The sequence below is a fragment of the Apodemus sylvaticus genome, chromosome 6, assembly GCF_947179515.1.
Source record: "Apodemus sylvaticus chromosome 6, mApoSyl1.1, whole genome shotgun sequence".
In the NCBI taxonomy this organism is placed as follows: domain Eukaryota; kingdom Metazoa; phylum Chordata; class Mammalia; order Rodentia; family Muridae; genus Apodemus; species Apodemus sylvaticus.
The window spans coordinates 67,577,486-67,604,936 of record NC_067477.1 but is presented as its reverse complement, the minus strand read 5'-3'; the positions used below and the strand labels follow the sequence as shown (position 1 = coordinate 67,604,936).

The window sequence follows — 27,451 nt, the reverse complement described above, 5'->3', positions numbered from 1 at the left end:
GGTTTATGAGCTACAAAACTTATCATAAATGGGTTAAATTGTTTTATTTTAAGCCCCCCCTCACCTCTTCCTCTTTCTTCGAAGAATTCTTTGTCCCTCTGGATCACAGTTCTTGACATCCTAGTTTCTTTTGATCTCTCTTTTTATGAGCACTGACCACGGCCAGGTGTAGCAGTGTACATCTGTACTCGCAGCACTAGGGAGGCTGAGGCAGGAGGAGCATGGGTTGGAGGCTGGCCTAGACTACATAGCAAGACCCTTAACAACAAACAAGCAACACCAAAAACCATAAACACATGAGTTAGTACACTGATTTAGTAAATTCTCTAGCAAAACCTTTAACAAAAGTTAGTTTTGTAAATGGTTAATAAACCTAGACAAAATCTCATACAATCTGATGAGTTTAATGAAACAAACTATTTGTTTGAATACTTTCTTTGGAAACACCATATTTAAAAAAACAAACAAAAAACTTGGAGGGCAAGAAGACTCTGGGTACAAGGGCTTGCTGGGAAGCCTGAGAACCTGAATTTAATCTCCAGAACCCATGTGGGGAAAGGAAAGAATCACAACAATGTCTACTGACCTCCATGTGTGCTCTGGTGTACACAAAAGAATTACATCAACAGCAACAACAAAGTTAGGCATAGCAGCACTCACCTTTAACCTCAGCACCTGGGAGGCAGAGGCAGATGTCTTTCTTTGAGTTCAAGGTTAAAGGCCAACTTAGTCCACATAGCGAGTTCCAGGACAGTCAGGGCTACATAGTAAGACCATGTCTCAAAACAAGCAAACCAAAACAACAAAAGTTACATCTAAAGCTTCTGAATCCAATGGTGCTACTCTGACGGGAAGTCTACCATCCCCGATATTCTTGGACAACAAATATTGTAATCCCACATGAATAAACTCCACGGTTAACTACAGCAAATCTTATTTTCCATTTCTGAGTTAAACAGAATGAGGACTTACCACTTCATAAAAAAAAAAAAGTTAGTCCTATTACTTTCAAATTTTTCCAACCATAACCAATACTTTAGTAAGCAAGATATTTGCTGTGTGGTACAGGCACGTGACGAGTTTTATTTATAATGTTTCTAAGGATTCTGCTTCAAAGGTTTTCATGCAGCATTCAAGCATCTTTATGAAGGAAGTCTAGTCTTGCAGAAATCATGTATCATCAAGATCTGCAGAGTTCTCGTTGTCATTGGCAACAAGGGCTTCTCTGTTCTCATAGGTCCAGAAGCCATTGAGATCAATTAGAATGGTAGTGACTGTGTCTCCTTGATTACTGTTGATTAAATCCTGAAGTGAGATTTTCAAAGGATCCTTTGGTTTGACCATGTCAAAGATTTCATCCTGTAAGACAGAAAAAATTATGAAAGCTGGTTGAAGTAATTTCTGTCATACAGTGATGTAAAATTCTATACAAATTTTTATTCCAGTTTCTTCTTCTCCACCTAATAAAGAATAGCTATCTCTTATTTTATAGATGAAGAAAACAGTCTCAGTTTAACCTAAGCTCACAGCTACTAAAGGACAGAGCTATCTAATACAGTAGTCTCTGAATGCAACTAACTAGTTGTCACATTTGTTATTGCCTTCTAATGGTGAAGACAATTTTCTTTCTCACCCCCACTGCTGGGAATCAAACCCAAGACATCTAGTCTCGTTCCCGGCAAGCACTCTGCCACTAAGCCATGTCACACCTTTTAAGTAAGAGCGCAGCTCAGTGGTAAAATCTCAGGTGGCTCAGAGACGGTGACAAAGCTTCATTTCCAGTAGCAGTGCCTTTTCTCCCCTCCCCGTATGGGTGGAATGCAACTCCATATTAAAGAATTAGTCATCCACAGTAATGAAACCGTTCCAAGACTTAACTAGAATTCCTGAAAGAACCTCGTCTATGTTATCAAGTATACAACATAAATATTTGCAAAGCATTAACCATGTTTTCTACTCTTTTGTAGTAAAATAATTCGTCTAGAACTTTTAATAGCATTTAAAGAAGCAATTGCATTTTTAAAAAATTTAGAGTAACTCAGGTTCGCAAAATATAAACTTTTAAAGTGTGTATTGTTTTTCCAGATTTGTTTAAGATTAAAGTGCTGGTTCTTAAATTCCTGTTACAAAGTTTGAAATTTCTCCCATTTGTGTGTATCAAAATAGTCGTTAAGGCTTCTTCTTGGTTAAAAATCAGAGTCTTTTATTACGTCAATCAACTTGATCCAAAAAGATCCTACTGGATGATATTTCTTAGCTGGTGAAACTGCTGACTGTAAACCTCATATTTAATGATGGTCTTCTAGATCTGTGTGTGTATGTGTGCGCATGCACTTGCACACAGAGGCCAGAGGGGGGCATCGTATACCCTGGAGCTGGAGTTACAGAGGGCTGTGAGCAACCCAGCATATTCCCCATATGAGTGGTGGGAGTAAAATGCAGACTGACTCTTTCACCCACTGTGCTGCCATTCTAGCCTTAAATAATGATGGTTTTCATACTGAAGGATGAGTGTCTCTTCAAGTTTAATAGATCACTTATGCAGGCTCTTCCAGGCAGCCCAAGAAGGGGCCTGAATCTATAGTCTTCTGGTTAAATATGAGGTTTACAATGAAAAGGACTGCTAAAACACGCAAGCTAACTGACATTTTTCAAATAAAACGAATGTTTTCATGAGAACACAAGATCGATAATGAAATTATCAACTTGCTAATTAGTAAGTCCAAATTTGTCTCCATTTCTGATGATTTAAATCTCTGTTCAGAGCAATTAACAGCGAAAACCTGATTTGGAATGGTGTTTCAATACTTCATAAATCACTTTCATACAAAACTGGATACAGCATAATTTAGTATTATTGTGATTATATTATCTGACAATATTATATAGGTAAATAAAAGGGTAATAACCTTGACATCTTGAAATGAAACAGGATCCTGTCCATGGATTTTCATTAGTTCTTGTATGGCCTGTATTTAATGGAAATAAATCTGTAAATAAATTAAATTCATAAGCCCCACCAGGCCCTTGTCACCCACAGCTGTCCAGCCCAGGCTGTCTGTGAGTCTGTAAGCATCACTGTGCTTGTCAGTCTGTCCAGCCCATGCTGTCTGTAAGTCTGTAAGCATCACTGGCTTGTCAGTCTTTCTGACGATGTCCACAACTGGGTGAGCAAAGCCATGGCTTTTCTGTGCTTACACTTTAGCAATCGAGAACTTGGGGTGAGGAAGGAGCTTAAGACTGCAGACTGCTGTTACTACACTGGAATGTTCTCCAGCCTCAGGTGGGCCTCCAACATGACCTTAGCAACCACTGCTATAACTGGCTTCTGGTTTTCACAAATGCTTATACTCTCACATGTTTGTTTTTTTAATTTTTACATGTAAATGTATACAAGTGTTTTACCTGCATATATGTATGTGTACTACATGTGTGCCTGGTAACCAAGGAGGTTAGAAAGTGTCAGATATCCTGGACGTGGAGTTACAGTGGCTGGGAGCCACCATGTGGGTGCTGGGAACTCAGGGCCTCTGCAAGAGCAGCAAGTGGTCTCAATCACGGAGCAGCGCTCCAGCCCCACTCACCATTTTAAAAAACCCATCGTCACTCTACTCACGCTCTCCTCTCCTCTATCTCTACTTAGAAAAATCAGAGCTAGACTACCTAGACTTGTCCCTTTAAAATCAAAGCCCAGCACATGCCTGTCATTCAAGAGACAGAAGGATCCAGAATTAGGCACATATTCAGTTAGATAGTGGACCTCAACATCCAGGCTCAGCCTTATCACTGTGATAGTGTTATACACATTACATTTTGTTAAGTATTATGGGGAAAAAATAGCTATGAAAATGTGGTACAGCTGGGCAGTGGTGGCACTCTGGGAGGCAGAGGCAGGCGAATCTGAGTTTAAGGCCAGTCTGGTCTACAGAGTGAGTTCCAGGACAGCCCGGACTACACAGAGAAATCCTGTCTCGAAAAAAACAAAAATCAAAAACAAAACAAACAAAAAAAAAAAGTGGTACAGTAAATACTACAAAACTATCCCATACAGTAAAAGGTATTCTCATTCAAACTAAGGAATTGCAGGACCAAGGCAGACATTCATATTTACATCTGCTGGTGCTGAATACCTATCATATACAATCAACTCCCCTTTAGAGACCATTATTCTGAGATCCAGTAAGGTCCAAGGTAAGTACTTCAAATCTGTTGTACCCTGAAGTGTAGCACACAATTCTGGGGCTGGGGAGATGGCTCAGTGATACTTGTTGCTTTTGGAGAGGACCCAGGTTTGATTCCCATTACCAACACACTGTGGCACACTACCATCTATAACTCCAGTTTTAGGGGCTCCAATACTCTCTTTGAACCTCCTAGGGCACCAGGTACTTAACATGATACCCAGACATAAATGCAGGTAAACTCTCTCATACAAAAATCTAAAAGAAATTGAAAAATATTTTCTTAACGCAATTAAACTGACTAATGTCTGAAATTTTCCTGGAAAGGAGCTAGGTATTTACATTTGTTACTGATGACCAAAAGCACAGAATTTCTCATCTCCAAAGGCTAGTTAAGCCATTCACATTTGTTTCCAAAAGAAAATACTGAAAAAGTCAACAAAATCAGCTTTTACTTTATCATCATATATTTCCTAAAAATAGAAGGAAAAAATAGACTTGATTTATATTTTAAAACTATTCTTTTAAATTTAAAAACAAGCTAGGTAAAACTGACAGTACATAATTTAAAACCTAATAGTTTAAGATATCTTAGGGTCAACAATGCTCCTTTACCCAAATCATACTTACCCTAAAGAAATAATTAAGGGAAAAGACATTTAGGTATCCCTTGTTCTCAATGTCCAGCAGTTTGAAAATATACTGCAGAGCTGCAGGCTCCTTTCTGTTTTCTAAGGCAAGAACAAAGTCCAGGTAGGTTTTATAGTCCTAGAGAGAGAGCATTCAGAGAGTCTTAAGTAAAATTAAATGAGTATTTGCTGAGATGAAGTTATTTTGAAATCACAGATGGCAAATTCAACTATTTTTAAAAGTATTAAATAATTTATGCATTTAGTGTTGGTTTCTAGGAATTCTAAGTAGGCACTACTCTGTAGGACAGTTTTGAGAGACTCTGCTCATTTTCTTTGAGAGATTTGCTTAAACTATAATTTTTTCCATTATACTATAAAATTGTCAAGACAGTGATTAAGCTATTTTATGCTGCCATTAAATTTGTCTTCATTTTAGTGTCATTTCTTTGAAGACTCTATTTTCTCTAGAATGGACATCAGTCTATTTAAACTGCTATTCAGAATGCACTCATCCATGTCTCTGGGTTCCATTTCTGTGGATCATATCAACTGTGGGCTGAAAACATTTGGTTGTTAATTTTTACCCATCATAGATTTTTCCTGTTAGTATTTAAACAACACAGTACAATTATACAGCACTTATACAGTGGCCTAAGGGTGCAAGTACATGGAGTGCCTGTGGATCCCGATCCCCAGGTGGATTCTGGAACCAGCACATAGAATCAGCTCTCAGCCTGGCACATGCCTGTAACCCAGCACACAGAATCAGCTCTCAGCCTGGCACATGCCTGTAACCCAGCACACAGAATCAGCTCTCAGCCTGGCACATGCCTGTAACCCAGCACACAGAATCAGCTCTCAGCCTGGCACATGCCTGTAACCCAGCACACAGAATCAGCTCTCAGCCTGGCACACGCCTGTAACCCAGCACACAGAATCAGCTCTCAGCCTGGCACATGCCTGTAACCCAGCACACAGAATCAGCTCTCAGCCTGGCACATGCCTGTAACCCAGCACACAGAATCAGCTCTCAGCCTGGCACATGCCTGTAACCCAGCACACAGAATCAGCTCTCAGCCTGGCACATGCCTGTAACCCAGCACACAGAATCAGCTCTCAGCCTGGCACATGCCTGTAACCCAGCACACAGAATCAGCTCTCAGCCTGGCACATGCCTGTAACCCAGCACACAGAATCAGCTCTCAGCCTGGCACATGCCTGTAACCTAGCACACAGAATCAGCTCTCAGCCTGGCACCCCGCACTTGGAAAGCTGAGCAGTAAGATCTGAGCTGAAACCAGCATGGGCCTGCAAGATTATTTCTCCAAAATAAAAGAAAAAAGAAATCAAAGGACTTTCAATAGAATGAGGAGGTAGCTTAGTTGGTAAAGTGCTTGCCTCACAAGCATAAGGACCTGAGTTCAAATCCAGCCCCATGTAAACCGTCCAGGATGCTGGCATGCACTTGAACTAATGAGATGGAGATGATGATCCTAAGGGTTTGGTGGCCACCCAGGCTACCTTATCAGTGCCTCCCAGCCAACCAGAAATCCTGTCCAAAGACAGACAGCCTTTCTGAGGATGACACCTCAAGTTGTAGTTACACAGGCATGTAAACACACAAACAGAAAATTTTAAATTCAAAATTTAAATTTTGAATGCAAGCTAGAAACACATGAAAAGAACAGATTGTTTAACCCTTGCATAGGGGACACTTATAGGTTATGTGTTTATATGTTTTTATTAATTTCACTTGTTGAAACAGATTCCCTCTCACTCCAAGCAGTCCTGGAACTCACTACATGGCTGGGGGTGGCTTCAAACTCAAGGACCTTATGTCTTAGCCTCCCGCGTGCTGTCATTACTGATATGAGCCACCATGCCTGGCAGAATACTTGTCTTATATGATAAAAAGGATAGGATAAAAAATTCACATTCTTGAAAAGGATTTTGTAGGATATGATAAAGAATGGTTTTGCATAAAATTGTAGCATAAGAAATTAAGGGAGTGGCACGAGGATTTAGTTCAGTTGTACAGTGTTTGCCTGCACACACAAGCCCTGGACTAAATCCTCAGCAGAGAGTAAACAGGGCAGAGCAGAGCACACCTGTAATCCTAGCACTGGCCAGCCTCAGCGACACGACACCCTGCCTTAACAAAGCAAACCAAACAGGAGTTAAGGAGATGGAGCTTCCTCAAGGCTTACCCCACCCACTTACTGCCCCATCTTTGCCATTCACCAGGTTCCAGTTTCCCTTAAGCCTCCAGCAGTCCAAGAGCCCTGGACACTTTTCCTTTGCTGCTGGCCAAGTAGTGCTGCCCAACCTGCTTCGGTGGCACAGTACAGTGCAGAGCGCACTCTCATCTGTATGATTACTTCTTAAGCAGTCTTGCCTGGGAAAATGATGTCTCTACTACATTTCTCTAGTTGGTTTGAGACGCCCTATCCTAGTGCTCAGCCTACCCAATGCTGCCGCCACCCTTTAATGCAGTTCATGTTGTGGCGACACCCACCATAACATCAGTTTCATTCATACTTCATAACAGTAATTTTGCTGTTATGAACCATACTGCAAATATCTGTTCTCTGATGGTCTTTGGGGGCAGAGGTCAGGGGTGGTCCTCGAACCACTGCTCAATAGTCTGTAGTCCATCCAAATTCAAATTTAAAATTCTCCTGCCCCATTTTTCTCCATCCGATTTCAAATTTAAAATTCTTCTGCCCCATTTTTCTGTCCTGGGATTATAGGTGTGCATCACCTTTCCTAGCCCCTCTAAAATTTATTCTGTGGTCTTTGGTTGTTGTTGTTTTTTTAAAACAGAGTATCATACAGCTCAGACTGACCTTAAGCTCATAATCCTCCTGCCTCCATCCACCAAGTGTTAGAATTATAAGCTTGACTCCTCCATGTTTTTAATAGCAAGAATAATGATTTTTTAAAATGCTATTTACAATTTTTCTTCTCAAATCTGGGTGTGGTGCATCTTTAATCTCAGCACCCAGAAGACAGAGGCAGGTGGATCTCTATGAGTTCCAGGGCAGTGCCGACTAGAGTGAGATCTTTCTTATTTATTTATTTATTTGTTAAAGATTTTTTTTCATTTATTTTATGTATATGAGTATACTGTAGCTGTCATCAGACACACCAGAAGAGGACATCAGATCCCATTACAGATGGCTGTGAACCACCATGCGGTTGCTGGGAACTGAACTCAGGACCTCTGGAAGAACAGTCAGTACTCTTAACCACTTAGCCATCTCTCCAGCCCCTATTTATTTATTTTAAAAAAGCCATCTTGCTAGGCATTGTGGTATATATAACCCCCAGCACCATGGAGGCAAAGCCAAGTTTGAGGCTAGACTAGCGCAGTAAGTCACAGGCCAGCCAGACCTGCACAGTAAGACTCTCCCCTCCTCAGAAAAATAACTTTCTTCAAGTGTTTTGAAAACATTAAAAGGAAATATGTAACAAACTCTCTACCTCTTTATAATGTCTGTATAATCTAAGATGTAAGTTCTAAAACTAAGTGTAATTAGATATCCATGTATTCTGAGAAGGAAAAGGACAACTACAAGTTAGTTATCTTCAGCTATTAGTGCAGACACAGGAATCCGACACGACTCTGGCTGGCTATGGCAGCTTCGGACCTAGACCCCAGCACTTAGGAGACTTCAGCAGGAGTGAAGACACAGTAAGCTCTAGCCAGCCTGTGCAGCAGGGTAGTTTCTGTCTCAACTAATTAAGGCAATGGGCCTGATTTAAATCAGAGAGAGCATATGCGGTCTGCGTCGGACCTGGTAATTTAATGACTGACCTATTTATACAGAAATGATTTACATTTGTTCAGTTTTCTTTTTACCAGTTGACTCCTCTACCTATGTCAATGAATGAAAAAATATTATATTTTGTATGTGTTTTAAGCCTAGAGGGAAGTTTTTGCTGTTGTTTTGCTTGTTATTTTTTATTTATGTATTTATTTGTTTGTTTGTTTGTTTTGAGACAGAGTTTCTCTTTGTAACCCTGGCAGTCCTGTAACTCACTCTGCTTAGACCTGGCTGGCCTTAAACTCACAGAGATCCTCTGGCCCTGGAGTGCTGTGATTAAAGGTACGTGCCACCACTGCCCAGCTGGAGATTTTTAACTGAATTTCCTTAAGAGTGTAGATTCAGCATGACAAGTAATTCCACTGACTTAATAGTTTAAGATCCTGTTACACACTGATACTAATAATGCTCAAGGAAGCAAGGGGAGCTGGCACACTCTGTAGTCCTAGCACTTGGGATGGCATGGTGGGAGGATCAGGAATTCAAGATCATTCTTGGCTACAAATCATGGTCTGTGGCAGCATGGTCTATATGAGATCCTGTCTTTAAGACAGACAAACAAAAATTGTTGATTTACATCAAGAAAATAGCTTATGGAAACTGTAGGAGCCTAAAAGTGTAAACTCAGCAGATTTCATTACCCACCATTTCTCCATCGTAGGTGAGACACTCCTGGAAAACTCGGTCTAAGAAGACACTGGTCATGGTTGCTGTTCCATACCGGGAGAGCTCTTCCTTACTTAGCATGCCATTGTGATCTTTATCAAGATTCAAATACTGACCTTGCAAAAAAGATAAAAGACAGACAAAATAATATTGAAAGAAGACCAATGAAATTCAGTGAAACCAAATCACTCCCAAATGCCCCCTGTGAATCCTGACAACAGCATTTGATTACAAAATAAGACAATAGCTGTTGTTCTCAGCTAATGAAAAAGGATCAGATTACAGTGTTCTACTGCAAGCAAAGCATAGTAACTATGGAAGAACTCCGGACACTCAAACAGGAACACAGTAAGCACACTTCCGAAGCCTGCAGTGCTGACCCTCAGGTGGGAAGACCCTGGTGTAGGCAGACAGCCTGAGTACCCTCTGCACACCCATTCCGTGGGGAAATCAACAGTGGAACTTTAGAAACCAGAGCCTACCATAGACCCTCAGGGCAGAAGGAGCAGAAAACCAATTTGTTTCTTGACTTTCTTTGGACAATTCCTCATCTCTTAGCTAAAGAAACATAAAAATATAATTAGAAAATAGCAATTATCATATGATGAAATTTAGTTCCAAAAATGCTTACCTCCAGTAAATCATCTAGGAAGCTGCATGCTAAAATATCTTGAATTTTGATCTTTCCTAAAAAAAAAAAAAAAAAAAAAAAAAAAGTAATTTCATTTTGAGAATGACTTTTTTTTTAAAATGTTATTTTACAAAGGCAAGCCTATAAATGATATGATAAACATAAACTGCTAGACCAGCTCTTAGGTTTCTTAAATTTTGTTACAAAACTAAAACATTGAAAAACAAACAAATAAACAAGCAAAAAACACCATGGGCTGGGGAGATGGCTCAGCAGTTAAGACCACTGACTGCTCTTCCAGAGGTCCTGAGTTCAAATCCCAGCAACCACATGGTGGCTCACACCATCTGTAATGGGATTCAATGCCCTCTTCTAGTGTGTCTTAAGATAACTACAGTGTACTCATATAAATAAAAAATAAATAAATCTTTAAGAAGAAAAAAAAGAAAAAGAAAAAACCACATACAACAAAGTCAAGTAAAACAAAAACACTCCAAACTTCAAGAAGACAAAACAAATGCCAACAACCCACAAAGCTACTTATCTACTTGGATGCCTCCAATTGCAAGAAGCTAAGCAGCAAGTTCCTACTAAAATTATGTTATTAAAATCTACAAAAGGCTATGTCATACTTTTCGCATAGGGCCAGTACTAGTAACGAGGGGTGGGGCTTAAAGCTCAGTTGAAGGCAAAGGCTCATCCTTCTGAAACACAGTTTCTAGCACCTATGCCATCAACATCATCAAAGCCCAGCTTTCCAGCTTTCCTTTTGCCAAGTGTGGTAACACACTTCTTTAAATCCCAGACACTCGGGAAACAGAAGCAAGCAGATCTTTGTGAGTTCAAGGCCAGCCTGAGCTATATACACTGTCTCACTAATTAACTAAAAGGGTGCAGCTAACTAAAAAATTGGCGGTGTACTGATAAAAGTATATTTACTAATCTGGCCACCACTCAAAAAAAGAGAAAGAATACCTTATGGATAAATGACTTCCCAATACAAATTTTCATAAAACATAGAGCAATCACCCAGTACATCACGAGCCACAGACTCCATCATATAATTGTGTGTGGCTCTGTAGAACTTGAAGAAGCAACAGTGACGGGTCACACTATGTAGCTTTGGTGTCCTAAAACTCACTTTGTAGACTAGGCTGGCCTTGAACTCACAGAAAACTGTCTACCTCTGCCTCCTGAGTGCTGGGATTAAAGGGCTACACAACCATGCCCAGTGTGAGAGAAATTCTTAAGAGGGTAGGTTTTGTGGTTTGAATAGAGATGGTCTGAATAAGAATGGCTCCCAAAGGCTCATGTATTTGAATGCTTGATCATTCTGGAAGAGTGCTACCTGACAGGGATTAGGAGGTGTGGCCTTGTTGAAGGAAGTGGGTCACTGGGGGTGGGGTGGGGGGCTGGGTAGTGGTGGTAAGGTTTCAAGTGTTCAAACCCAAGTCCAGTCTCTCTCTTCCGCTGCTTGTGGATCCAGATTTAAAACTCTCCACTAACTCTACAGCACCATGTCTGCTTCCATGCTTCCCACCATAATAATAATGGGCTAAATAAACCTCTGAACCTGTAGGCCAGCCCCTCTTAAATGTTTTCCTTTATAAGAGTTACTGTGGTCATGGTGTCTACAACACTGATAGAGTAGGTGACATCCCACCACTGCACAGCTGGTTACAGTCAATGCAAGAATATTCCGAGAATTCTTTATATAAAGGAAAGTATGTGGACTTTTATACTTGCCCACTGAGATTTGCCAGATTATGCTACTAACTTTATAAACAAAGAGAAATTGTCCAAATTTGTCTAATACTAAGATAGTACCAACAAATAATATCCTAGCATTTAAATTAGACAATGTTTTTACCTGTTCTTAGAGGATCCAAAAAGAAGAAAAACTTCCTAACTGCTGTACAAACATAAAAGGAGTAAAAGGACTTTTCCAACCCATCTAATTGTGGCAAGGTAGGGATGAGTTCCAGTATGTAGTTCTCTAAGTCCTGAAAACAAAACAGAACGTTGGTTAACTGTCTTGCCTCAACTTCCCCCATGACAGACTGGAAGCTGGAATTATTTTAAGTCAAATAAAACCATTTCTCCTGTAAGATTGCTTTGGTTAGAGCATATTATTACAGCAAAAGATTCAGTATTAGGACACCAAGTTATATTTAAAACTCTCTGCCACATACCTGTATTGCCACTATTTGGGAGGAGGCAGAGGCAGGGGGATCACTACAAGTTCAAGTCCAGGCTGGCTACAAAGCAAGACTCTGTCTCACAAAATCCAAATTAACAAATTCAAGTCTCCTGTGGTGTTTTATATTTATTTTAACAACTTGGCCTTTGCTGTATTTTAGCATCTGCCTGATAGATGGAGGCTCCAGGTCATAAGAGAACAGACACTCAGACCGGGTGTCTGCACCGAGCTCATCCCAGTTTCCTCACAGTCTTCATGGGCTTTCTTCCAGTCCCCACTTTATATTAGCAAAATAAAATTTAGGACTCAACTTTGATTTCTACAGTTCCTTTCCCCATGTCCCATTCCCTATACCACACACCCAACCTAGCAGCAAGACCTGTGATTTCTTTCTTTTTCCTTTCTTCTTTCCTTTCCACTCCTTTTTCCTTCCTTTCTTCCTTCCTTTCTTCCTTCCTTCCCAGTGTGGTAGAAGTGAAGGTAGGATGTCCAAAATGTATACTGAATGGATCTATTTTTAGCTTTTGGGGGTATCTGGGGGTATTTATAAATCTCAAAAGGCTCAGTATGTGGCCGCTGTCTGCTCTGACCTCCGTGCCCCCTTAGCTTTTGTTCTGGCTACACTGGCTTTCATTTCTACAGACAGGCAGGAACAAGAGCCTTTACTACAATGTTGATCTGAATCTTAAAGGACAAAAACTATACAGCATCCTCGGAAGGGACAAAACGATAATTAAACACATTTGAAGGCTGGAGAGATGGCTCAGTGGTTAAGAGCACTGACTACACCTCCAGAGGTCCTGAGTTCAAATCCCAGTAACCACATGGTGGCTCACAACCATATGTAATGAGATCTGATGCTCTCTTCTAGTATGTATGAAGACAGCTACAGTGTACTTATATATAATAAATAAATCTTTAAAAAAAAAAAACCCACACACATTTGAATAGTTAACTCAGTGGCTGATTGTACCAAGTCTCCTCTTCGTAACTTATGTCCCTCTAAACCTGTGGGTAAAAACAAAGCTACACGAGTTTTTCCTCTAGTCTATAAAAAAGAAACTCCCTCATACCTTCTCCCTTAAGCTCTGTAAGAGAGTTCCATTTTAGAGAAAAAAATATAAGCCCCCCAAAATACACCTACATAATTTAGATAACTGCCAAAAATATAGAAGTAGCATAGTCATCTTGATCATGAGGTTTTAATCCCATTCATAACCTGACCTAATGTCATGCACACCTAATAGGAAACAAGTCTCCTTTGGTAACTTATGTCCCTCTAAAGCTCTGGGTAAAAATAAAGCCACAGGAGTTTTTTCCTCTAGTCTATAAAAAAGAAACTCCCTCATCTTTTTCAAAATAATAAAATAATGCATATATGAGAATAACTAAGAGCTGCTGAGGTGAGATGGCTTACTGAGCACAGACAGTGCTTGCTGTGCAAGCTCGAAGCCCTGAGACTGAGCTCCAAAGCCCACGTACAGTGGGGAGAGGGAACAAGTTCATGAAGTTGTCCCTTGACCTTCACGTGTTCGGTGGCACGTGTGAGCCCTAGAGGGGCTGGTTAGGGAGATGGCTTAGTGGTTACTGCATTTGCTATGCAAGTGGGAGAACTAGAGTTTAGATCCCAGAGCCTACGTAAATGACAGCATGCTGGGGATCCTCCTGAAACATCAGCCTTAGAAGACCGACCCCCAGAGCAAGCTGGCTGGCAAACTATAGCGAGCTCTGGGTTTGACTCAAAGAGCCTGCCTCAATATATAAGAAAAAAGAATTAAGAAGATTTCTTAGCCGGGCGGTGGTGGCGCACGCCTGAAATCCCAGCACTCTGGGAGGCAGAGGCAGGCAGATTTCTTCATTTCTGACAGCAGCTCAACCTCAGGCCTCCATGTCTGCCTGTGCATATGCCAAGCACACATACAAAACCTTTTTCTCTTCAGTAACTCCTTTTTTTCCTTTTGGATCTCGAAGACAAGGTTTCACTACACAGCCCTAGCTGCCTTGGAACTCTACACACAGAGCAGGCTAGTTGCAAACTTGCAGCAGTCCTTGTATCCTGGCCTCCTCAGCTAGGATTGTGTGGCACCACACTTCACTTGGCAATCAGGTTTTTGGTTTTTTTTTTTTTTTTTAAAATTAAGGTTTATTTAGTGTATATGAGCAACCCATCACTGATACACCAGAAGAGGGCATCAGATCTAACCACAGATGGTTGTGAGCCACCATGTGGTTTCTGGGAATTGAACTCAGGACCTTTGGAAGAGCAGACAGTACTCTTAACCGTTGAGCCACCTGTCCAGCCCACCTAGTCTGTCAATCAGTTTTAACACCTGTTCTAGATACATCCATTCATCTGTTAACAATGTTTTGTTATTTAGCTCAGGTTGGGCTGGAACTCTATATGCAGCTTCCGCTACCTCTGAAATCCCAACAATCCTCCTGCCTCAGCCTCTCAAGTCCCTGGATTAGAAACATGTACTCGGACGTTCAGCTTCATTTTCCTTTTTAAAAAGATCAAAGCAAGCCGGGCGGTGGTGGCGCACACCTGTAATCCCAGCACTCTGGGAGGCAGAGGCAGGCAGATTTCTGAGTTCGAGGCCAGCCTGGTCTACAGAGTAAGTTCCAGGACAGCCAGGGCTATACAGAGAAACCCTTGTCTTGAAAAAAACAAAAAAAACAAAAATCAAAAAGATCAAAGCATTTTTCTAAAAGGCTGGGAAAAAGAGAACCCAAAATACTATTTGTGTGGTCAACATACTAAAGCTAACATGTTGACAAAGGCAAAACCAGACAAACAAAACCATTACGACAAAATCAAGCAAAGTAAGACTCACCTACAATGGCAACTTACTTGGTTGTAATTAATGTTACTATTCTATTGTCTATAATGTTTATTAAGTTTAGATCAATACTCACCGATTCCCGAAGGTATCCTTGCCCAGCAACATCATACAAACTGAGTCCTATTCTTGTCTGATGTAGCCAAACTGACAATAAACGAGAAAATTACATGTAAATACTAAGATCTGTTCTTTAGCACATGTATGAACAAAAGAGTAAGGAACTAGACTAGAAGTGTAGGCCAACTCAGAAACTCCTTGAAACTTCATTTCATACACACTAAGTAATCAGTGACCTGTAAGACACTTAAGCCAAAAGAAAAAGCCATGAAATGGCAGATTTCAACAATTCTGCCATGTTTACATCTAAGGTAAAACCGATGCCCTTTGGGATATTGGTTTCCAAACATTGAACCTGGTGTCCCACCAGAGAGAGCTAGCACAACACTGTGACTTCAGTGAAGTCTATCCTCCTGAGGTTGATTACTGCAGCCAATCTATTAATTAACAACAGTACACAGTAACATTCTGCATATAGTCTTAGGAGATTCATAACAACTCCAAAATATTTTAATTCAGGCTTCTTGAAAATGACAGCACAGTTGTGGATTTGAGATTATCCTTTCAAGCATAGGAATTAGTGAAATGAAATTACCAGTAAATTGAAATCATTTCAAACCTACCCATTAAAACTCTTGCTCTGCTTTTTAAAAGAATTAAAGTGATTTTACTGCTCAGTCAAGTATACCAGTCAGATATCTGCCACTGGGGCAGGCTGCGGACAGCACAGGTTTCCAACTGAGAACGCAGTCCCTTGGTCCTGCAGGAACATGCAAATTGATGGGTTCAGCTCTCTCTCTCAATCTGTTCCCTTTCTCGGGACACTTGCAAATATCAACTGGTTCCTTACTTAGATGGCAAAGATCTCAGCAGATCAAGAACAGGCCCGTGGGCTTACGGAGTCTCAATACTTTACCACAAACCACAAAATGGACTTGTACACACTGTGTCTTGTGTTGTACACCTTTCTGCCCAGCATATAAATCTGTTCTTTCACATTGTTGTTAAGGCATCAGCCTAAGCAAGGTACTTAAGTAACAGGAGACTATGGTAACAGGACAGAGCTGACAGGGAAAAGTCCTCTGAGGAGAGGACATGTGTGACCAGAAAAATGAAAACAATGTTTCTGCTATCTCTATGTTGCCAACTTCCTTAGGGTACACAAGACTTTTGAATAAATAATGAGTTTAATTTTCACACATACACAGCTCTCTCTGGTGTTCAGGAGAACCATAATAGGATAGGGAAAAAGGAACATGATGTGACATGGAAGAAGTCACAGAGAAGCAGAGATCTAAGCCTACCTGATTTCCCAGACAAGTGTTCAAACTACCACACACAACAAATCACCTTTTCGCATGACGTAGTTAAAGAACTGCATGATGGAAATTCTTCCATATGCATCTGTATGAAGGAGTTTGGCAAAGACTTTTGCAGTAAAAAATTGCCTAAAAAAAGGAAATAAAGATTAAATTGTCTACTAGCATAGTATAAAAATGATGTCTGTAAGAATTAACTAATAACATGACAACTAAAAATCAAAGAGACTATAAAGACTCCTCATAGCTCAACATTTGAAACAAGTTATAAATACTTGAATTTTCTTTACATTCCTCAAAGAATGAAAGACCTAGATGCATGCACACTGTCACCTGTTGAAGCTGCGCTTAGCTGTCTGTTGTGACAGCCCCCTTGGCCTAGCCTCAGTAGGAGGCAGGACCATCTGCAAAGCTGCCCTCGGGTGCCATTGTGCAGAGTGGGGCTCCTAAGTTGCAGAGGAAAATTAGTAGGGTTGCTGGAGACTTATCCATCACACCTTATGGAATCAGAATTCTAGCCTGTTTCTGTGTATAAAGGTGATATGGAACAAGTACTGCTGCGTGCTGCAGAATCTGGATACAGCAGCTCCAATGGCTCTGCTCTTACTGTGTGAACTGGCTGGTTTTGTGTCAACTTGACACAAGATAGAGTTATCAGAGAGGAAGGAACCTCAGTTGAGGAAATGTCTCCATGAGGTCCAGCTATAAGGCATTTTCTCAATTAGTGATTGATGGGGGAGCACCTAACCTGTGGTGAGTGGTCCTATCTCTGGGTTGGTGGCCCTGGGTTCTATAAGAAAGCAGGCTGAGGGACCGTAGAGATGGCTCAGCAGTTAAGAGCACTGGCTGCTCTTTCAGAGGTCCTGAGTTCAGTTCCCAGCAACCACATGGTGGCTCACAACCATCTGTAATACAGATAGAGCACTCATACATTAAATAAATTAGTTAATCAAATAAGAAAGAAAGAAAAAGAGAGAGGGGGGGGAGGGAGGGAGGAGGGAGGGAGGGAGGGAGGGAGGGAGGGAGGGAAGGAAGAAAGGAAGGAAGGAAGGGAGGGAGGGAGGGAGGGAGGGAGGGAGGGAGGGAGGGAGGGAAGGAGGAAGGAAGGAAGGAAGGAAGGAAGGAAGGAAGGAGGGAAGGAAGGAAGGAGGGAAGGAAGGCAGGAAGGCTGAAGAAGCCAGTAAGCAGTACCCTCCATGTCCTTTGCCCTGCGGGAGTTCCTGTCCTGACTTTGTTAATGAACAGCAATGTGAACTATAAGTTGAATAAACCCTTTTCTTCCCAACATGCTTTTTGGTCATGGTGTTTCATCACAACAATAGAAAACCCTAAGACACTGTGCCATCCCACCTCAATAACAGGTACAAGACAATAATTAGGGCTTCTGAAACAGACACACACAGCACTGGTTCAAAAACATCACTCATTCTGAAGGTTATATGGAGAAGGAAATAAACCCAAAGCATCTAGAAGAAAAACTCCAGGTGGATATGAGTTGGTCAGTGAGAAAATACCCTATCACCCAGAGTACCTTTTTTGTTGTTTTTGGGACAGAATCTCACTATGTACACCAGGCTAGCCTTGCGGTCACCAAGATCTGCCTGCCTCTGCCTGCCTCTGCCTTCCAATGCTGGGATGAAAGGCACGCACAGTGCACTATCCCAGCTAAGGAGCCCCTTTCCAATGCAGATGTATGGAACATGTACTTGGAATAAGAGCAGAGCTTACTGTGCATGCTGCAATTCCAGCACTCGATAGGTTGAGACACAAGAATTGTCATGTTTGAGGCTAGCCTGTGCTATAGAGTGAGTTTCAGGTCAGCCTAGGATAGAGCTAGACCCTGATTCAAATGAAACCAAGCCAAGCGAAGCCAAATCATGAAAAAAATTGTTTTTTTTTTCCTTAGCAGAATTTTTGAAGGTTTCGCTTCCATTTCCGCTGCTCTCCAGTGGACGGGGAATCTGTCTTTAAAGGCACCTGAAAACCACCACCATCACCTTTGATGAGAACTGGCTCTGCTTTTGTTCACATTTAGAGATCACCTCTGAGCTTGTGATCGCTAGCAGAAGAGCCATCACACTCCCGAGGTGGATGCAGCACCGTGTTCTATAAATGAACATTTCTAATCTAGCCTCAGACTAAGGAACTAAAATCATGACTAATTCTACCTATGGGATCAATTACTGAGTATGTCACACTGATATCAAAGCAGCTTATAATAAATTTCCCTTGGTCATTAAAGTATAAATGATTTAATACAACGGCCATGACGTGTAACACACTGGCCATGATGTATGTAGCATTTAAAAGTTTATCTAGCCGGGCGCCTGTAATCCCAGCACTTGGGAGGCAGAGGCAGGCAGATTTCTGAGTTCGAGACCAGCCTGGTCTTCAGAGTAAGTTCCAGGACAGCCAGGGCTATAGAGAGAAACCCTGTCTTGAAAAAACCAAATCCAAAAGAACCAAAAAAAAAAAAAAAAAAACCAAACCCAAAAAAGTTTATCTAGCACTTGGGAGGCAGAGGCAAGCGGATTTCTGAGTTTGAGGCCAGCCTGGTCTACAGAATGAGTTCCAGGGCAGCCAGGGCTACACAGAGAAACCCTGTCTCGAAAAACCAAAATAAATAAATAAATAAATAAATAAATAAAATAAATAATTAAAAGTTTATCTATAAAACTATATTAAAGAGTTTGTCAGCTGGACAGTGGTGGCACATGCCCTTAATCCCAGAACTTGGGAGGGATTTCTGAGTTCGGGGCCAGCCTGGTCTACAGAGTGAGTTCCAGGACAGCCAGGGCTACACAGAGAAACCCTGTCTTGAAAAACAAAACAAAACAAAACAAAACAAAAACAAAAAACAAAAAAAAGTTTGTCTAAAGGGAATATTATGGTCTTATAACCACATAATAGAAAATATTACATGTTTAAGTGGATGTGGGTTGATATAAAGGCCATAAAAATACATAAATTATCAGTAAGCATTCAACATGCAAAAAGCCCATTGTGGGGTGTGCACATTACGCAGTTCCTGCTCTTGGGTATGCGTCTCCAATCCGCTGTGAAGACACCACCTTAGGCGGCCACCTCTATGCTGTGGACATCTAACCGCCTTCCACTCACTGCTGCTCTGGACAGCTGGGTTTAATTTTTATCATTAGTGCTTAACCTTTTGTGTGCCCCTAAAATTAGCTTTAGAGTAAGCAAATTTGATTTATATTTATATTAAACAGACTGTAAATAGGAAAAAGTAAATCTTTGCTAAGGAATTTAAAAGGAATGAAGACACAGAATCAGTAAACAACATCATTTTGCTTATTCTTTTTGTTTTCTTTGAGACAGGATCTTGCTACACAGCACAGCACAAACTAGCCTTGAACTTTACAATCCTCCTGCCCCAGGCTCTAGAGTGTTAGAAGACAGGTGTATGCCATCATTTCCAACTTGGAATTGCCCTCCCCTACCCCTGCACACATCCTACCATCCTCCCTCCCTCTTTGTGATGGAGGGCTTACTATGTAGCTCTGGCTAGCCTAGGAATTTCTATGTAGAGGAGGGTGGCTTCAAAATCACAGAGATTCATCTGCTTCTGCCTACTGAGTGCTGGGATCAAGAGCATGTGCCACCATACCCAGTGGTAATATTTTTCTTAACTTTATAGCACCAGTTTTTGTTTTTGTTTTTCTTACTGTTTTATTACATTTCTTTAAGTTGAATGCCTCAGTCTCAGGAGTACTGGGATTAAGGTGTGTGTGTGTGTGTGTGTGTGTGTGTGTGTGTGTGTAAATATGTATGTATGTATGTATGTATATGTTTATTATATAATATGCTACATATTTGTTATATAATATAGTATATATTTACTATACTATATAATATACATAGTGTATATGTGTGTAAACATGTATATATTTATAATATATATAATATACTACATATTTATAATATATATAGTATATATTTACACACACACACACATATCATCATTATCATCATGCCTAACCTTGTACCCTTTTTTCTCTGACAGGATCTCACTGCAGAGCCCAAGCTGGCCTTCAATTTGTGCACGTGCTGGGCTTATAAACAAATGCCACCACACCCAGTTTTGTATTATTTCTCTCAATAACTCCACAGCAACACCTTTGTATGGATGTATATGTATGTTTGTATTGTTGTGTATGTTCCTGTTTCCAGCCAGAACTTGAAGGAAGGTCTTCCTCAATGGTCTCCACACTATTTTTTGAGACAGATTCTCTCACTAAACCTGGAGCTTATTGATTTGAATAGCTCACTAATCAAACTCTACAGATCCAACCATGGCTCTCCTACCAACATGAGGGGTTACAAACATTTGCTACCACAGCTAGCTTTTATATAATTGCTGGGAATTCAACTAAGCCATCTCCTCATCTCCAACTTTTTCATGACTATAAATAATTTTATTACATTTTAGTCCATCAAGGTGGTAAGTCCAACTTCCATCAATATTTGAATCATTAAAAATGTCTAACATGGGGCCGGAGAGATGGCTCAGAGGTTAAGAGCACTGACTGCTCTTCCAGAGGTCCTGAGTTCAATTCCCAGCAACCACATGGTGACTCACAACCATCTGTAATGGGATCAGATGCCCTTTTCTGGAATGTCAGAAGATTGCTACAGTGTACTCATAGACATAAAATAAATAAATAAATAAACCTTTTTTTTAAAAATGTCTAACACTACAGCAACGACATGGCCCTCTTTAAATCACATTACTCTTACTTGCACTTTGGTCCAGCCTTTTCACCAACCTTCAAAAAATTTTCATAATTGATCATTGCTTCCTCTCCAATCATAGGTGGTATCTGGTGTTTATCCAGCAAAAACCATAAGTTCTTAAGAGAATTAGGGAAATGAAGAAAAGTTAACAATGGATTTAAGAACGTAAATGCATCACTCCTGTGTAATAAAGTTAAGACAAACTTATACACTATTATTTTGATTTCAACTACTAATAACTAACATCATGCCTACTGAAGTTTGAAGCTATATTGCTTCTTTAGCCCATGTAACTCTCTAATGTAGACAGCGATCTCTATAAGTGAGAAGTAAAGCATAAAGGTATCAAGTCCACTGCCTGAAGTCATGCCAGGGCAGAGCCAGGATCTAAACCTCTGCAGAGGGCCACACTGTAGTGTCCCCAAACCTTGACTACTCATTAGAATTGCATGGGGACTTCAAATCAAAACCATAACAGCACCATCTTTGGAAATCAGGCCATGCAGGTGCTGGCACACAGGCACACTCTGCTCCAGACACCGACGAGAGCCTCTCTGCAGTGACGATTCAGACACATACTAACATCCTGCATGACTTACACAGGAGGAATAAATGGGTAACATCTAAACCACTTTTGATTCAACTCAAGAATTACCTGTAATTCTTCATTATCTAAGAGTTCTCTGCTTTTCCTCTGTAGAAAGACAGCTCTAGATTCCTCTCGTAATTTCTGTAGTAAGACTTCATCTTCAGCTGGCAACTAAAAACACATTGGAAAAGTCACCTTATGTTCACATTGAATAAAACAGGAGTAGCTTACTAGTCTGGGCAAAGCAAGCATGCTTTGGGGCGACTATATCACCTAACCGTACACTTACTACTACTATCTATAACCAAAGCTAGAAGAGGTGACAGCTCAAAAGAGGGGGAGTAGGATTTTTTCTTTCTTGTACCACTTTATATTCAATCTCAAGATTTTAGTGAGTTCAAAGTACTTTATCACAGTGATAATCAACTATAAAAAATACAGAAGTTCAGCCGGGCAGTGGTGGCGTACGTCTGTAATCCCAGCACTCTGGGAGGTAGAGGCAGGTGGCTTTCTGAGTTTGAGGCCAGCCTGTTCTACAGAGTGAGTTCCAGGACAGTCAGGGCTACACAGAGAAACCCTGCCTTGAAAAACAAAAAAATACAAACAACAACAACAACAAAAAAAACCCAAACAAACAAACAAAAAAACCCAGCAGTTCAATGTAATCATCTATTTTTAAAATGTATGTTTTGAATGTATGTTTAAAATGTATTTTTAAAATGTATGTTCCCACTTTTGCAATTACATTTCATTTACAGACTCAGAATTATCTATGTAGACACTTACCCTGTAATAAAACCGGGGAATGGTCTTATAGAATTCGCTTGTGTTTTTTCTACCTCCTTTCCATTCTGAGTAGTATTTGGTAAATAAATCCATTTCTTCGTCTTTTAATTCTTGCTCGCTTTTTTTCCCTAGTGACAATAGTAGAAAAGTAAGATGAGAAAAGCACATATATCAAGTTTTATTTTTACTTAGGACAGCCTATATGTTACAGTCCAGTTAACGTATCTGCAGTGGCAGAAAGGCCTTTAAAACAGTGCTTAGACACGGAACATGCTAACCTGCCTTCCACTGTGACAGCCTCCCTACACCAACCGCCAAACTGTACACTGTGAACAAGAACAGTGAGAATCTGTGTGCTCCCAAAGTTGCACTCGTCAGTGCCGCTTTGCCCGCCTCTTCCTTCCTTCAAGTCACCATCTCCTTTAAAGACCTGCGAAGTGCTTCAGTTCACTGTCAAGGCTTCCCCCAGGCTGGAGGGTGCTCAGTGGGAGGCAGAGTGCTTACCTCAAGTGAACAAAGCCCTGGGTTCAATGCCCAGCACAGAAAGAAACAATAATGAGAACACCCAAGCGCTACTGGACCGAGCCCTGGGTTCAATTCTCAGTACTAAGGACACCACAGACACCTGAGCACTTACTGCACAGTGGTCCTGGGCTGGACACTAGCCAGAGGAGGAAGCAACAGGCACAGTCCCTGAGTCATAAAATCTCAGCCCTCAAGACCACGCTTCCTCACTAAGAAAAACAAGGAAACTGACTGAAGCAGGGAACTCAGTGCTCTGTTGCCCTCTCTCCTGCTCTGCCCTGCTGTGGTCCTCGACCACCACGTCCTGCCTGCTGCTGACAGGGAACTGCCTCATTGAGGCATTTTTCTTTATTTAGGAAAATATTTATGGAGATAATATTTGCTGAGGTTCAAACCCTGGGCAGTGTATATACTGCACAGACACTCTAACACTGAGCTGCACCTCCAGGTTCCCAAGCCTTTTTTTTTTAAACAGAATCTCACGCTGTTGTTCAATGGCCTGTCTCAATCAGCCAAGTGCTGGGATCACAGATGAGAGCTACCATGTCTAGCAAGATGACAGGCCTTTTCTGCAGGTTCTCTCTGAAAGCACAAGCTCTCTCACACACCTCTGGTCATTGAGAAGCTCGGGACCATAGCTTCGCCTCAGTCTCACCAGGATCTTCAGTCCCACCATCTAGTTTCCCAACATTATCTCTTCTCTTTGTATTACTTTCTTCCCAAGATGACTCTTGGGATTCCTCAGCGCTTGAGGAACCTGTCACAGCATTTCCGTTGTCCCTGTCATATTAACCTTTAACGTAGGACCAAGTCAACGTTTCTTTAGTAAGGCTTGATACTACTGGACAAAACCAGCAAAATTTTGCAACTAAAATTGGAATTGAAAAGGACCAATGAAGCCGGGCAGTGGTGGTGCACGCCTTTAATTCTAACACTTGGGAGGCAGAGGCAGGCGGATTTCTGAGTTCGAGGCCAGCCTGGTCTACAGAGTGAATTCCAGGACAGCTAGGGCTACACAAAGAAACTCTTGAAAAACAAAAACTAAAACAAAAACAAACAAAAAAAAAAAAAAAAGAAAGAAAGAAAGAAAGAAAGAAAGAAAGAGAATAAAGAAAAGAAAATTTTAAAAAAGGAAAGGACCAATGAATTAGCTGTCTAGAGGCCACTCATGGTTCTTCACAAGCGGGACTAAGAGCCAAGCACAGTTTTAACCACAGTCTTTGAGTGCTGTCATCAGGGAGACAACAGGAAGGCAGAGCTGGAAGCAGGAATCTCATACGAGGGAGCTGCTGTTGTTTGTTCTGTTCTGGTTTTCCTTTACCTTTTTTGAGACAAGGTCTGATAGGTAGCCCTGGCTTGGAACTCTCCATTTACAGAGTAGCTTAACTTGCACTGGTCTTCCTGCTTCTGCCTCCGGAGAGATGGAATTACAGGTATGTACCTGGCCTAAGAAAGTTTCTCAATTGGGAAAAATACCAGCTTTTTATGTTAATGAGAATAATTAAGAAAACCTGATAATATAGGTAAAAGGCTCTCCTTAAGAACACATCCTTGGGTGTGCGTGGGAGAATCAGCACATAGGATCTACAATGATGGCAACAGCCTTCAGAAGGGCCGATTAATATTAACCACACAATCCAAATAATCTGCTATAGACTCTTTCTATTAAAGGTGAAGAGAAACGCAGCAAACGTTGGCGGGGAACTGGAGGCTGAGAGCACTGGCTGCTCTTGTAGAGGGCTTGGGTTTGCTCGCAGCACCAACATGGCAGCTCGTAACCCCGTGTAAAGCCTGGCCCAGGGGATCCAATACCTTCTTCTGGCTTTTGCAGGTGTCAGGTCTCAAAGAAACCTGGGACAAAGGGCTGAGGTGCCCACCAACTAACTATCAGAGCAGCAAGACCCCAGCATCACCTAATAGCCGGGGCTCCTCCCAGCTCTCCTCACCCCACCCCTACCCTGAGCCACTCCCTCGGGCAGACACAGCTCTTCTTCCTTCAGCTTGACTCAATTCCTTGGCTCTGCTCTTGGTTCCTAGGTGCTCTCTTGTTTTCTCTCTCTCTCTCTCTCTCTCTCTCTCTCTCTCTCTCTCTCTCTCTCTCTCTCTCAAGATTTATTTACTAAATCTAAGTACACGGTAGCTGTCTTCAGACACCCCAGAAGAGGGCATCAGATCTCATTTCAGATGGTTGTGAGCCACCATATGGTTGCTGGGATTTGAACTGAGGACCTTCGGAAGAGCAGTCAGTGCTCTTAACCACTGAGCCATCTCTCCAGACCCCACCCCCCACCCCAGGTACTCTAGTGGTCCACCCCCAACCTCCTTTTCTTACTCTCCCCTCCACTCCCCCAGTCTATTCTGCTGGTCAGATTCAGTCTGGACCCTTCTAGTCTGAACTCTCCGTCATATCCACAATAAAAACTTCTCCCCAGGGCTGGAAAGATGGCTCAGAGGTAAAGAGTACTGACTGCTCTTGCAGAGGTCGTTGAGTTTGATTCCCAGCAACCACATGGTGGCTCACAACCATCTGTAATGAGATCTGCTGCCCTCTTCTGGTGTGTCTGAAGACAGCTACAGTATACTTACATATAATAAATTAATTAATTAAAAAAAAAAAAACTTCTCCCTAACCATATGTAGGCCATGTCCTCATTTTCTTTCAGCAGGCAATGCACAAAAAATGGTGCACGCACATACATGCAAGCTATTCCATGTTTGTTAGCGGCAATGACGGAGAAAAGCAAAATCAATAATGTATGAGATCGAGGAAAACACTACAGAGAAGCCAGTGAATATATGAAAAGGAATGCAATCCAGCAAGGGGCTGGAGAGACTCAAGTAAAATACACAATTCTTTTCTAGAGACAGGGTTTCTCTGTGTAGCCCTTGCCTGTCCTAGAACTCCCTGTAGACCACACTGGACTCCAACTCAGAGATCCACCTGCCTCTGCCTCTCAAGAGCTGGGATTAGAGCCATGTGCCACCACTACCCGGTGACAATTGATTTTAAAGGTGAAGGCTGGGTGTAAGGGTTCATACCTAAGACCTCATTTAAGGTGAACAATGGAGAGGACAGACTGGAGTTGGGGAAGATGAGAGAGGAATTAAGTGCAGAAAAACAAATGCTCTTCTTGCAGATGCAACCAAAACAAATGCTTTAGCTTAGAACTCCCCTGGGTTTTGGTGTTCTTTTTGGCTTAAGTCTGGCCTTGAATGGCTGAGCCATCTCTGCAGCCAGCTTCTGTATTTCTTTAGCCAACTGCAGCCTGGGTGCTGGTGTGGAACTGGAAGGATTTAACCAGACTGGGTAGCAAGTGAGAAGGTCCAAGGAACCAACAATGTAAAACGGATTAATGAATTTTAAAATGGAAGATTAAGTGAAAAGTGAGAATTAAAAGGCGACAAGGCACTCGGGAGGCAGGAACAAAAAGGGTCAATAATTCAAGTCTAGCCTCGGCTAGATGATAAAATGCTGTTTCTAACGAGGAAAAAACCTATAAGGATGAATTATAGGTCTTGATAAGATTGAAGGTTTGAATCAAGGTTCAAAAGTCCAGTTAGTAAGTCTAAGATCGTGGAAAACGGATGCCACCGTTATGTTTTCATTCCTAGCAGGTCATTTACCAGGGAAGTTTGGGTCACCCCTTGGTAGATCTCCAAAGCACATTCCACTCTTGACTCCTTTGTCAGAGAAGTTGAACAGACGCGCAAAGTACGGCTCTCACTTCCTCCTCCACCCTATTCACCCTGTCTGCCACTTCTAGCCTGGGGCGGGCTATCTAGAGGGCGGTCCCTCTCAAACTCACTCTTTGGATCCGAGTTGGGCGACGCTAACCGCCGGCGAAGCACGTCTTTCCAGTCCATGGCTGACACCCTCTCAGAGGACCCTACATTTGCGGTCTGTTAAAAGCTCCACCCACTACGAGCAGCGACGTCAGACGCCACCAAGACAGGTGGAAGTTAAGAAGGACGCCTGGACGCCATCTTGGGCACGGGCGGAAGCCTTGGCTACAAAGAGAAAAAAAAAAAAAAGGGAAAGATGCTGTAGCTATTCCGGATACGGCGATCAAGCTAGCAGGGAAGAAAGTCAGACATGAAATAGTTGAAAAAAATTCTTCTTATGGGGGTGTGGCAGCTCACCAAGCCAGATTTCTAAAGGTCAGAAGAAGCCTGCGTGACTTCTTCGCTTGGGCATTTGGCGCGTGCGCGCCACAGGATGTAGGACTCCATTCGCATTTCCGAATTGAGAAAAGCATTTTCGTCACATCTTGTTCTCTCTCTGGAAATCTTAACAGTTCCTAAGATGTAATAGAAGCAGCCGTATCCAGATCTTTTGGATACTAAAGTTTCAAAATTACCTTTGCTTGCTTGTTTGTTTGTTTATCTTCTCCATACTCAACAGAACGCCGTAACTCAAGCCATCCAGGTCCCAGTACCTCG

General features: G+C 41.6%; 1 protein-coding gene across 2 annotated transcripts; it reads right to left on the bottom strand.

Moving 5' to 3' along the window:
* Positions 1-383: 383 nt before the first annotated feature.
* Ppp2r3c (protein phosphatase 2 regulatory subunit B''gamma) lies at positions 384-27,451 on the bottom strand. Of its 2 annotated transcripts, none has more exons than XM_052185843.1 (14): positions 27,370-27,451; positions 26,818-27,019; positions 22,487-22,614; positions 21,767-21,871; positions 21,115-21,227; positions 16,388-16,485; positions 15,054-15,124; positions 11,808-11,940; positions 9,938-9,993; positions 9,789-9,864; positions 9,286-9,422; positions 4,812-4,949; positions 2,910-2,969; positions 384-1,359 (listed from the first exon to the last, which is right to left on the bottom strand). In XM_052185843.1, the coding sequence occupies exons 2-14, from the start codon at positions 26,873-26,875 to the stop codon at positions 1,171-1,173; spliced, it is 1,362 nt and encodes a 453-aa protein (XP_052041803.1). In that variant the 5' UTR covers positions 26,876-27,019; positions 27,370-27,451; the 3' UTR covers positions 384-1,170. The 2 variants fall into 2 exon arrangements, with proteins under 2 accessions (XP_052041803.1, XP_052041802.1); XM_052185842.1 differs by lacking the exon at positions 27,370-27,451 and adding an exon at positions 27,152-27,293.

Coding starts and splice junctions, on each gene's coding strand:
- Ppp2r3c (XM_052185843.1), bottom strand. CDS start 26,875: ATGGACTGGAAAGACGTGCTTCGCCGGCGGTTAGCGTCGCCCAACTCG. Junction 22,615..26,817: donor GCCCAACTCGGATCCAAAGA/GTGAGTTTGAGA, acceptor TATTGTCACTAG/GGAAAAAAAGCGAGCAAGAA. Junction 4,950..9,285: donor TCACCTACGATGGAGAAATG/GTGGGTAATGAA, acceptor CTCTCTCTCTAG/GACTATAAAACCTACCTGGA.